This window comes from Bidens hawaiensis, unplaced genomic scaffold (genome assembly GCF_021521415.1).
Source record: "Bidens hawaiensis isolate Kalapana, Puna unplaced genomic scaffold, B.hawaiensis_p1.1 tig00013803_1, whole genome shotgun sequence".
Lineage (NCBI taxonomy): Eukaryota > Viridiplantae > Streptophyta > Magnoliopsida > Asterales > Asteraceae > Bidens > Bidens hawaiensis.
The window spans coordinates 581,270-594,076 of NW_027492178.1; the positions used below are offsets into that span (position 1 = coordinate 581,270).

The 12,807-nt window shown below is 35.7% G+C and overlaps 1 protein-coding gene across 1 annotated transcript; it reads right to left on the reverse strand.

Annotated features, from left to right (window-relative positions):
- Positions 1-9,502: 9,502 nt before the first annotated feature.
- On the reverse strand, positions 9,503-11,254 carry LOC143544915 (putative WRKY transcription factor 17). The gene is made up of 4 exons (XM_077036891.1): positions 11,030-11,254; positions 10,618-10,813; positions 10,105-10,233; positions 9,503-9,909 (listed from the first exon to the last, which is right to left on the reverse strand). Exons 1-4 carry the CDS (start codon positions 11,247-11,249, stop codon positions 9,729-9,731), a joined length of 726 nt encoding a protein of 241 aa, XP_076893006.1. The 5' UTR covers positions 11,250-11,254; the 3' UTR covers positions 9,503-9,728.
- Positions 11,255-12,807: the final 1,553 nt, after the last annotated feature.

Here is a 12,807-nt window from a genome sequence, read left to right on the forward strand (position 1 = left end):
CATTTTGGCATGGGAAACCGAGATGAATCAAGTGTCACTGCTAACGGAGGTCACCGAACTTTGTTTCGTGACTTGCGGTTTGGCACCATCGGTGTGGCAACCGATCTCGATATGGTGTAAGATTCCCAATATCTATGCTTTAGCTTTATGGACCAATTAGATCTTTGTTTGTTCACTAGGTTTCCAAAGAAAAAGGTTAAGGAGTACCGTTGGATTAAAAACGAGTCAGGTAAAACCCAGACTTATCAGTTGTCATGGGAAGAAGATTGGATGGGTATTAATTTGTAATTGGTTGTGGTAGTAGTAGTGGTAGTGGTAGTGGTATGTTGTATTTTGGTTGGGTGGTGTCGGGGTTGTGGCTAGCTGTCCGCTAGGCCCGCCTTTTGTCTCGTGTAACTTTGTAATGTCGTTAATAAAATTTCCCGTTGACAGTTGCAAAAAAAAAAAAAAAAAAAAAAAGAAGATAAATACAACTAAACTGTAGTTGATGCGATTATTGTCAAACCTAACTAATAAAACGATTATAGTCGAATCTATGTTAGCATGTTTATAAAATAATTTTAGGTACATCTTCATTTATGATTCGTTATCCCTCTTTTTTGACGAGTCAAAAGGATGTTTCCCCTTTTAATCTTTAATACAACTCCTTTACAGTGTTTAAAAAATGTCGGTTAGACCTGTAGTAGTATAAAACACTTATTATTACATACCGTTCTAGATTACGAGTATCTGTAAGGCATCATAATACAAACTAATATAACAAATAATTTATTTCTCTCTTATTTAATATTTAAGTCTGAAATTTGAGAATACTTTTATAAATGTACATAATATATTATCAAAGCTAGATTGATGCAATATGAGACATTGAAACATAACAAATATATACTAGAACTAGAATATGAAAATAAAGTGACCACCCCTGGAAACCACTATGTTCTTCTCCACTTGCTTCTTCTGAAAGTCAAAGGGATCCTCTTTGAAAGTTTAAATGATGAGAACGTCACAAGTGGTTGCAAAAGTCACATCAAAAGAATAATCTCATTTAAATTCCAATCCATCATAACATAGGGTTCAAAAACACATTTCGCCCTTTCTTTTTCTTTTTTAAGAGCGACTACATACGTCTGTGATTATAGATATTATTGGCTATCTAAAACCGTATATTAGTATCTACATATACAAATAATTATACAACACATCAATAAAGAAGTTTACTATTAAATATACAAATAATCGTAAACGTACCAAACGACTTTGAAATGGGAATCGACAGGCTATACGTAGTGGGCGTCATTTTTGGGCATTTTGGGCGATGGTGAGCGAGAACACCGCCCCCGGACGATTTTAGGGGCCATAAGTGGGGGGGGAGGGGGTTATTGTCGCTGTGAGATGTGTGTGTGTTATATGTGTAAATATTATAATTATATATGTTTATGTGTGGTATGTATGTGTGTGTATCTATAATATATATAAACGAAAACCCAAAAATCCTAGGTGTCGCGATGTTGTCGCTCCCCCCTTTTTTGGAGTCACCAGATTTGCTTGATTTTTAAATGGAGGCTTCTCATGCATTTGACCCGAATTCATAGGTATGGGTCTTACCAAACCCAGATATTCCTTAAACGGGTTATAACATCTCATTAAATCAAAAACTAATATCACCAAATATTTGATTTAAAAACCCTATAAAGTAGGGATATACCCAAAATTAATATATGATTTATTTAAAAAAAGTTATATATTATTTATAATTAAAAAACCAATTTTATAGTAAAAAAAATAAACGGGTATTGGGTCTCATCAAACCCATATAACTTTTAAACCAGTTTATAACATCTCATTTATTTATTAAACAATGTATCATCAAACCATAAGTATATTATTAACTTTCATACAATAAAAAAATAATAATTCAAAAAATATATAAATATTATAAACAAATAAGATAATACAACCCCCCCCCCCCCCTAATACACGAAAACAATACAATCCTACGTGTTGCGATGTGGTCGCTCCCCTTTTTTTTGGAGTCACCAGATTTGCTTAATTTTTAAATAGAAGCTTCTCATGCATTTGACCCGAATTCACGGGTATGGGTCTCATCAAACTCAGGTATTTCTTAAACGAGTTATAACATCTCATTAAATTAAAAACTAATCTCACCAAATATTTGATATAAAAATCATATAAAGTAGGGATATACTAAAAATTAATATATGATTTATTTAAAAATATATATATTATTTATAATTAAAAAACCAATTTTATAGTAAAAAAATAAACGAGTCTTGGGTCTCATCAAACTCATATAGTTTTTAAACCGGGTATTAACATCTCATTTATTTGTGAAACAATTTATCATCAAACCATAAGTATATTATTAACTTTTATACAATAAAAAAATAAAAATTCAAAAAATAAATAAATATTAGAAACAAATAATATAAAACAACCCCCGTAATACGGGGATAAAAACTAGTGTGTGTGTATATATATATATATTAGGCTACAACATCATTACACCCCAAAGACAAATTCCTACCATTTGCTGACTGGACGTCATGTGTCGTAATTCGCCCAATTTGTAGCCCCTCCACTAGGCATAGCCTCAACGCAACCAGGCAACTAGCCTGGTTAAATACTTTGAACTATTTTTATTTGAGCCAATTGGTTAACAATCCAATTGTTTGAACAAAAAATTGAATCACTGGTTGACAATACAATTTGAGTATGTCGAGTATGTTACGTAATGCATTCGGGAGCGGCACGGTTCTAAAGCACATAGGAAAGTATGGCTTAGGGTGATTTTATACTACATGTTGGTTGGTATAGAGAAACATAAACGATATGATGATATTTAACAGGTTTAAGTGGTCGGGTGACAGGTATTCGAAGACATTAAAGAGATCACTTTCTATTAGGTGCTACATTAGTCGAATCAGATGTCCATTAGTAAAGAAACGTAGTGTGAGAACCCATTTATTGCTTTTAATTTATGTAATTATGAGTTAATGGGTTTTGTTGTTGGGAAAATGGCCATTTTGACACATTAAATTCTCTTTACTAGCCAACTAATTAAAAAAATTCTCAAAATGACCATTTTTTATTATGTCAGATCTATACGATTCATCATGCCATTCTTGATTGGTGGGTAAACAACACGGTTATTTTTTTTATGTTTGTTTTTGCTTTTCTTTTGAAACCAATACTTACCTTAGCAACACAAACATGCTTCCTTATATAACAAAATGCAACACCAACATGCTTCCTTATATAACAAAATGCAAGGGCCAACACATCTCTTTAGTCGCTTGACATAATAGATTGGTTGGTCTGTTTGCCCAAACGGATCAAACAATCGAATCAAACAAACTTATCAAACAAACTAACACGAGATATTGGGTGACAACCCACGACTCTTTTCATATAATCAAACGAACATACCAAACGAACTTCACGAACTTATCAAACGTACATGGAGATGAGACTCTTTGACCTCTCTTAACTCTCTCTCAACTCTCACTCATAAAACTAATAAACTAGACCCTATATATAAACCTACTTAACTTGCTTTCCAAGACATACCTTTCCTAAACCTACTATAATTCAAATAACTTTATAACTTAACAAAATAAACCTTTAACTTTACTAATAATTCAAGATTAATCCTTTATTCACCCCCTTAATCTTGAATTATTCATCTTCTTTTGTACCACCAAGGTCTTTATTTCCCAGTAGCACTCTCAACTCTTTAATATTAATTATTGGTTCATCTTTAACCTTTCTTTTCAGTTGTTTGTAACAAACTTGTTTAACAAGTTCTTCACGCTCATCGTTCAAACCATCCACACTGATCTCACATACCACTTCATTTTCCACATTCTTCTTTTTCACTTTTCTTTTCATTCTTTGCTCATCAAATCTTGCAGATGGGCTATTCATTCCTTCTTTATCAGACCCTACTAGGCCTTCCATTCTAACAATTCTTATCAACCTTTCATTCGGTTCTGACTTTTCATCAACAAATGCTCGATTGTTGACTTACACACACAGTTCTAAATCTGTAGACTTGTTAGCTGCACCATTCCTTTCATTCAATTCCATAACATTTCTCTCATCATCATCACTAGCAGATTTCTTGCTTCCTTTCTGCTCACTTATCTTACCAATTTCCTCATCTTTAAGGTTGTTTGAGTCATAAAAACATACCTTAAGATTCTCCATCTTCTCTTCTTCTTCTTCTGAAGAAATTCTTTCTTTTTCTTCATTCAACTTTGCTTTTCCTTCACTTCTCAAAACAGCTTGCAAAGCTTCTTCAGTCTCTGTAGCTTCCTGAGCTTCTTTCTTACGTGCTTGTTGTTGTTGAACAATAGCATCCAACCTTTCCTTCTCAACGATCTCATCCATTCTTTCTTTCTCAGCGGCTTCTTGAGCTGCTTTTTCATCTTCTACTTTTTGTACATAATCAATTCCTAGAAATCGAATCTTCAAAGCACGCCATACTTCCTTAGCTTTCATAAGTATGCCAACTTGTACCAAGATATCTTCCGGTAGGGTTTGACATATGAACCCCAACGCTGTATACATCTTCCTTTCATCTACAGTCACGCCGAGTGTAGGTTCAATAACATCCCAAAAACCATACTCTTTCAGAAATCCCTCCATATTGGTCGACCATACTTTGTAGTTCGATTTCGTCAATACTGGAAGTCCTCCAATCATCATCATATCTTTCCTATCTTTACCTTCTTTTCCGGTTTGCTATTTCAGTTGGAATTGATTCCCGATCCCGAAACCAATCTCCAATAAATAACCAAATACCACAAACTTTTCTTTCTTACTTTCTTCAAGAAACGTTCTTGATCACTTTCTTGACGGATCTGATTACTCCTAAATCAAATTACAAGATTCCACAAATCTTCTAATCACTTGCACATAATGATTAATTTTCTTCGGCTTCAACGAGATTGGTTGCTTCCACCGATTGCAATCTCATCTATCTCGTCTTCTTAATCCAATCAGTTGAAATTCTCACCACAATCAATTAAATTATTAATTGATATTATACCCTTGACTTTTTTTTCGTAAGCCACTACTAGCATAAGGGTGGTCTTGCTAATTGTTAAATTAAATCAACCCTTTAATATAAATCACGGTTCCCTAGGAACTAATATGTTATTTCTTTGCAAGATACCTCAACCGAATTCCCTTCAAACAATGATTTCAAACAGGAAACCCACAAACACAAATAATAATATTTGTGTTATATATTAATTCACACGACGTTTTCTTTTCCTCTCGCAAACAACAAAAGGAAGCTGTGTTGATCGAACGATAATATTATAAATCAACCTCTCCTTCGAGCCTTGGCTCTGATACCAATTGTTGGCCCAGACGGATCAAACAATCGAATCAAACAAACTAACACGAGATATTGGGTGACAACCCACGACTCTTTTCATATAATCAAACGAACATACCAAACGAACTTCACGAACTTATCAAACTTACATGAAGATGAGACTCCCTGACCTCTCTTAACTCTCTCTCAACTCTCACTCATAAAACTAATAAACTAGACCCTATATATAGACCTACTTAACTTGCTTTACAAGACATACATTTCCTAAACCTACTATAATTCAAATAACTAAATTATAACTTAACAAAATAAACCTTTAACTTTACTAATAATTCAAAATTAATCCTTTATGGTCGCCATATTTATTTGGAAAAATTATGATTTGCACCCCTGCAAACTAAGGGCGGGAGACCATTGGACCACTAATTCTTAAATTGTGCATATTGAACCCACATAGATTTCCGATTGCATATATGAGCCACTGTAATTAGTTGACCGTCCTTTGATCGTTTAATGTCAAGGATAACTTAGTAATTGAATTAATAATAATAATAATAATATGCAACAGCGGTACCCTTAATCCCAAACAAAACCCCATTTGTTTCAAAGAACTTCATCTTCATCTCCTCATTTCAAATAACTTCATCTTCTCCGATCGACTCACCGCTGTCAACCTCTTCACCACTGCCCTCCGCACCCTAACTACCACCCCACTGTCGCCGTCTTCCACCACATTCTCCGCCCCTCCTCCACCCTAACTACCACCCAAATCCCCCAAACTCATCCCAGCCTCCTTAACTCACATAACGTCTTCGGCAGCTTATCATCCAACTCAGGTAACACGTTCGCCTCCGCCTCCATCGTCACCACCCGATCTTCCTCCTCACGCACCCCGCTTCCCTCTCCCCCTTCACTTTTCCGCCCGAAGTCGACACGACGAGGCTGAGTGACGACAATGGCGTGACTTTGTGTAGCCACTTTTGTGTAGAGTTTAAGAGAGTTAATAACACGGTTATTTTTTATTGAATGAGTTTTAAATAAGTTGAGTAATTGGGGTAAAATGCTCATTTCACATTTTCTTTAACAATCAACGCAAAGTCAACTAACGGCAGGGATCATACTGATCCCGCTGAGAAAATATGTGAGTTCAATACAAGAAATTTAAGAATCAGTAGTCCAAGGGTCTCCCGATTCACAGGGATGCAAATCATTTTTTTTCTTATCTATTTGGTCACCTTGTATTTCTTGAACATCCACATGATCAAAATTGTCGCCCCTCTCAACTTTAATTTAAGTTTACCTATAAGGCTATGCGTAATGGGCGGCAATTTTAGAACGACAAGAGCGACGTGTATGCTCTCTCTCTCTCTCTCTCTTTCTGCTATGCGTATAAACTTTAATTTAAGTTTACCTATAAGGTTATGCGTAATTTAAGTTTACCTATGCTCTCTCTCTCTCTCTCTCTCTCTCAAGTCGTCATCAGTACCACCTGTCACCACCTCCTGCCCGACACCACCCTTAGCCCTCGTCTCACGTTGATCTAGCCCGCCATCGTCGTCTACAATTACAACTAGAGGTGCACAAACCGGTTTTTTTTAAAAAACCGGTTCGGTTATTAACCGGACCGGTTTTTTTTGGCCCGGAAAAAAACCGGTTCGGTTAATAACCGGACCGGTTAATAACCGGTTTTTTGCTGTCAAAACCCTAACCGGTACCGGTTAGGACCGGTTTAGAAACCGGTTAGAACCGGTTAATAAACCGGTTTTTTTATTAACCGGTTTTTTTTATTAACCGGTTTTTTTTTTTTTTTTTTTTAAATTTCGCGGTTTCAAATACGAATATTTGTTTTTTATATTTTGTACTTAATGAAGACCATTATTTTTTCACAGTATAAACAAACCGGTAACTACAAGGCAAAACGGTAACTACAAGGCAAAACGGACTGACCGAAGCCATTCTTTGCTTTCGTTGTTAGGGTTCTTTGCTTGGAAGATGAGTATGAGTGTGTGTTGGTGAATGTGTTTTCAACAAACCGAAGATTAAAAACACATAACTTTCATTTATAGTTTTTACATTAAAAATACAAACATTAAATCGTTATCGCATATTCGTAACTCAAAAATACAAACATTAAATCATTAACACTGAAGAAATCTCTGCCAAGAACTGTTGTTCATGATTTAACTCAAAAATACAAACATTAAATCGTGAACTAGCAGATGCTCCTGTTGTTCCCAATCGCAGTTTGTTCATGATTTGCCTCCATGTTTGCTGTTTCTTTAACTAAATTAGAAAAATCCAAATCAACAAGTAAATAAGAGCACATATTAGGAAAAAGTCGAGTTCCATCTTTTTGTTCATGATGGAAACGCAATTAATGATTCTTTTTGTTGGATGGCTTTCTCAAACATATTACAAGTCGAGTTCCATCTTGTTGGACAATCCCAATTTGGCCCTAACCATTGACAATTAGCTTCTACACAAAATTTTTTGTATCTTGAAAATGTTTTATTGTTGCTAAAAACATCTCGTAACATTCTTTTAAAATTGTTTCTTTGCGTTTCGATCACGTTTAACCCATCTTGCACGGCCATGTTGATAATATGTGCAATGCATCGGCAATAAAAAAATGCTCCATCACAAATAGGTTTATACTTTAATTTTAAATGGCCAACCGCGGCCGTATTGTTGGACGCGTTATCAAACGAAATTGAAAAGATTTTATGTTCAATCTTGTATTGTCGAATGACTTTATCCAAGATTTGAAAAATATTTCTACCCGTGTGCGGGTAATCAAACAATTGAAACGCAACGGTTCGTTTCATCATTTGTCACGACTCGGGGTCAACCCAATGAGCCGTCACACAAATGTATGAGTCGGGCGAACCATGAGGTACCGACCACACATCCGTTGTTAAGTTTACACCAGTTTGTAAGTTTGAAAAGTATGAAATTAGTTCGGATTTAGCGTTTTTCCATGCTTTAAGACAATCTCTTCTAAGGGTCGAACGACTTACGTGTTGGTAGCGTGGTTGAACATAGTTTTGCATCATCTCCGTGAATTGAGGGTTGTCGAAGTGGTTGAAAGGAAGTGTTTGTTGAATCACAAAGTTTGAAAACTGTTGACGTACCGCTTCAACGTCGTACGTAATCACCGCTCCTTGATTCGTCATCTCCGGCTGCGAACTACTTCCCGATTCGTCCTTCAAGGCCTTGCAAAAGGGCCTTTGTACATGCGCTTTTAAAGTGGAGTTTGCATCTTTGCCATAAAACTTCAAACAATGTTTGCATCGAGCTTTTTGGCTACCGTTAGACATTTCGCATAGGTCGAAATGTTGCCAAACATCATGGTTTCGTTTCGTGGGGATGACCCGAACGACCGTTTCTCCCGTGTTCGAGGCACCCATGTTGACGGATGAAGCAGCACTTTGGGAGGCCATGATAATCGACTACGAAATAAGAGTGGTATACTCGAGTATGAAATAAACGACTACGAAATAAGAGCGTATGGAGTGGTAATGTGGTATAATTGAGCGTGAGATAACAAAATAATCGCGTATGAAATAAACGTTTAGAGCGTTTGGAGTTGTATAATCGAGTGTGATCTAACCAATACCCAACCTAAACTATATATAGATGTTTGTGGGGGTAAATGGTAAAAAAAAAAAAAACGGTCCAAAAACAAAAAAAACAGGCATATAGCCGTTATAAACCGGTTTTTTTATAAACCGGTTAACCGGTTTTTCCATAACCGGTTAATAAAAAAAACCGGTTTTTCCATTAACCGGTTCGTTAACCGGTTTTGGATCTAGAACTTGTAACCGAAAGACGAACCGGCGGTTTATAAACCGGTCAAACCGGTTTTCGTAAAAACCGGTAAACCGGTTCCCCAACCGGTTTTTTTGGCCATCTCTAATTACAACCATTAGCTTATACCATTAATTAGAATGAAACACCATTCTTCTAGGATTCGAATAAATAATTGGTTTTTCGACAACCGATTGCACTAAAACGTGACAGCACTGCAACTAACAAAAACATATTAAACTCCAAAATTATATTTTATTTAGGAATAATGTGTGTGTATGTATTCCTATGTTTTCCAATAAAGTAAGCAACTAACCTGAAACCATTGACTTTTGTCATCCCAACAAACACCTTTTACTTTCTTTATTTTAGTTTCTATAGAATATAATACTTTAAAAAATAAATAAAGGAAGCAAAAGAAGAACAAACTTAATAATTTCAACAAAATCGAATCTTTCAGATATGAAGACTTCTTTCTTCTCATTTCTCTTTACACTTTAGTCCCTTCTACTTTAATTAATTACATATCACACCCTCGACTTTTCACATCTCATACTTATTGAATCTGTAAGTTGTTCAAACTAGACGGAAGGGGCGTCGGTGTGTGACGATGATGATGATGGTGGTGACGGTGTTCTCCGTCGTATGTAACAATAAGCATCTTTGAATCCGTTAGGGCTACCTCTACACACTTCCTCGCTCGACATCTTTTTACGGAATTACACTTGTAGTATACTCTGCAGAATAAAAATCAATTTCAATCTCCGTGATATTTAAAATAACAAACATTAATTTGGGTAATAAATTGTTGCGTCCAACAACTCATGTCAAGTAATATTTACACACATTTTAAATAAAATTCTATTAATATTTACAAAAAAATCATTAATAATAAATCATCGATTAATCGAGTAAATTTTCCGGTTAATTACCTTGGGAACGGTGAACCATCGACCTTCTTCTCACCGTATTTCTTCCACGAGTAATCGTCCGCCGGTATACTTTCTACTTTCGATCCGATTATCGGAATTCTTCTAACTTCACGCTTAGATCCAGTTTTCCTGAACAAACAAAAATCAAACGTTTTTCAGTTATTTCAATGAGGCGTACAATAGATAAATAAAAACATGTGATCGCTAACATACGGCAGGTAAGAGAAATTATACATTTATACTGCTAAATCAAAAATAAAACCAAAGCGTACGATAGATAAATAGAACATGCATTGGCGCACGTGCGCCAAGTAACAGAAAATTATACTGTTACATCAACAGATCCAAAATGAAACTGAAGCGTACGATAGAAAAAAAAACATGTGTTTGCTAACGTGCGCTAAATAACAGAAAAGTATTCTGTTACATCAACAGATCAAAAATGAAGCTGAAGCGTATGATAGAAAAATAAAACATGCATTTGCTAACGTGCACTGTGTAAACTGCTCATACCTTCTCTTACAGCAATGGCAAGCCGTACGAGATCCAGATCCTTGCAACGAAGCTGACGGCGTATCCGTACCTAACCGTTTCCGGTGAGACGACGGCAGCGGCGGCTTCCTTGAAGAAAACGACGGCGCCGGAGCCACGACGAACGACGAACTCATCGACTGATACGACACCGTTTTATTATTATTATCCGCCTTAACTGATTTGTCCGTACAGCATTCATTAACCGTCGCCGGAGACTCAATTTTCGTCATATTCATCGACTGAAACGACGCCGTTGCATCCGCCTTAAGAGATGTAACTGATTTCACCGTACGGGATTCATTAACCGCCGCCGGAGACTCAATTTTCGTCATATTAATCGCCTGTAACGACGCCGTTGCATGCGTATTATGCGTATGCGCATCCGCCGTACCTGATTTGTCCGTACAACGCTCCGTAACCTCATTTTCCGTCAAATTACCTTCCAATGGCTTAGAAACCGACGGTCCACGGCGGAATCGAGCGTGTCCGCTGCGTTTGAAGGCGGAAACAGCGTGTTTGAAGCTATCCGAAACGGCAAAATCGTGGTTGTTGAGGCTGAAGATGCGATTGAGGTGTTCAACAGTCTGGATTCCGACGAAATCAACCGCCATTGATGGATTAATTAAGAGGTTGGTTGAATGAATTTGAGAATTAGGGTTTGAAGATTTGTGGATGGAGACTGGTTATTAATAATGGAGTAAAGTCAAATATGGGGAAAGTGATCGGACGGTGGAGATTGGTTTGACTCTGAGATTTATTAAAGAAAGAAAGACAAATGAGCAGAAGTAACATATCAGAAAGTCTAACAAGGACTATATTATTATTATTATTATTATTAAATTAAATATTGTAAATATTAAAATGTAATATAATATATTGAGATTTGAGAATAAGGGAAAAAGTTGGAAAGCAGTTAATATTAAATCTTGATTTCACAAATCTTGGTTGATATGTTTATGATTTTATTCATTAATTTGGAAAAATATTTGTTAATTTGTAGTTTTAACAACGTTTTACATGTGAAGTTATTTTAATTTCTAAAGGTCTAAGTGAAAATTCCTAAAATAATCTATCTGAAGAAAGAACTTCTTAAAATAAATCTTTTTTAAGTTTTAAAACAAGTCGACCTAACTCCATTTTCACGCTTAAATTTGAAAGTCAACGATGAAATTTAAACGACCCGATTAGAAAGTGAAATGTGGCTCTCAATCTTATCGCGACAATGAGATCGGGGAGGCACGCTTTAGTTTCTAATTGGGTTATTTGAGTCTCATCATTGGCTTCCGAATTTGTGTGTGATGATGTAGTTGGGACGGATTATATTAGAATTTTTTCAAAAAAACGAGTCCTTTTAAGAACTTATCTCTTCAAATAGGTTATTTTGGGAATTTTGTTAAATCTTAATTACTGACTCACTCAATCATCTTCATTCTGTTATCAAGTGGAAACTGTGAGAAAAAAACCATAACAAAACTTGGAACTATCTATTTTATTTTATTTTTTGTGATAAGTAAGACTTGAACCTAAAATTGAAGTTTTTGAGTGTCTCATTTCAACTTGGGTTTTATATATAAAGTGTGAATTTATAATTTTAATAATTTTTTATAAAACAAAAAGAAGATAGAAAAAGGGACTAGATAGACTCCCAACTAGGGTGGAATTGACAAGAGAGGTGTTATTTTACAAGATATAAACTGTTCGTTGCGTGGCGATTCTACGGAATCATCGGCCCATTTATTTAATGCTTGCATTTTTGCATTGGAGGTGTGGGATCGGGTTGCGAGATGGTGTAGGTTACCTCATCTATATGCGTTTGAGGTTAGGGATTTACTCTTTTTAGCAAAAGGTTTGAAGCTGCGGAAACATGAGACGAGGACGGTTCACGGGATTGTGTTAACGACTTTATGGTGTATTTGAATTGCTAGAAATGAGATGGTTTTTCAAAGGAAGAATGCTAAAGTGGTGGATGTTCGCGAAGATTAAAGCTAGTTCGTTTTTTTAGATTAGAAATAGATCTAAATTATAATGTATAGAACGGAAGAATGGGTACGATTCCCTTTATATTTTGATGTAATTTTGGTTTTGCATGCGGTCCTTGATTTGAGGACTTGCATTTGGTGTGTTTTGGTGAATGAAATTTATCGTTAAAAAAAGGGACACATGATAAAT

Excerpts from the sequence above, each read along its gene's own strand:
- LOC143544915 (XM_077036891.1), bottom strand. The coding sequence starts at position 11,249 with ATGGCGGTTGATTTCGTCGGAATCCAGACTGTTGAACACCTCAATCGC. Across the intron at positions 10,814-11,029 it reads GCGTTGTACGGACAAATCAG|TTAAGGCGGATAATAATAAT; the intron begins GTACGGCGGATG and ends CGGACAAATCAG. Across the intron at positions 9,910-10,104 it reads GATGGTTCACCGTTCCCAAG|AGTATACTACAAGTGTAATT; the intron begins GTAATTAACCGG and ends TTTATTCTGCAG.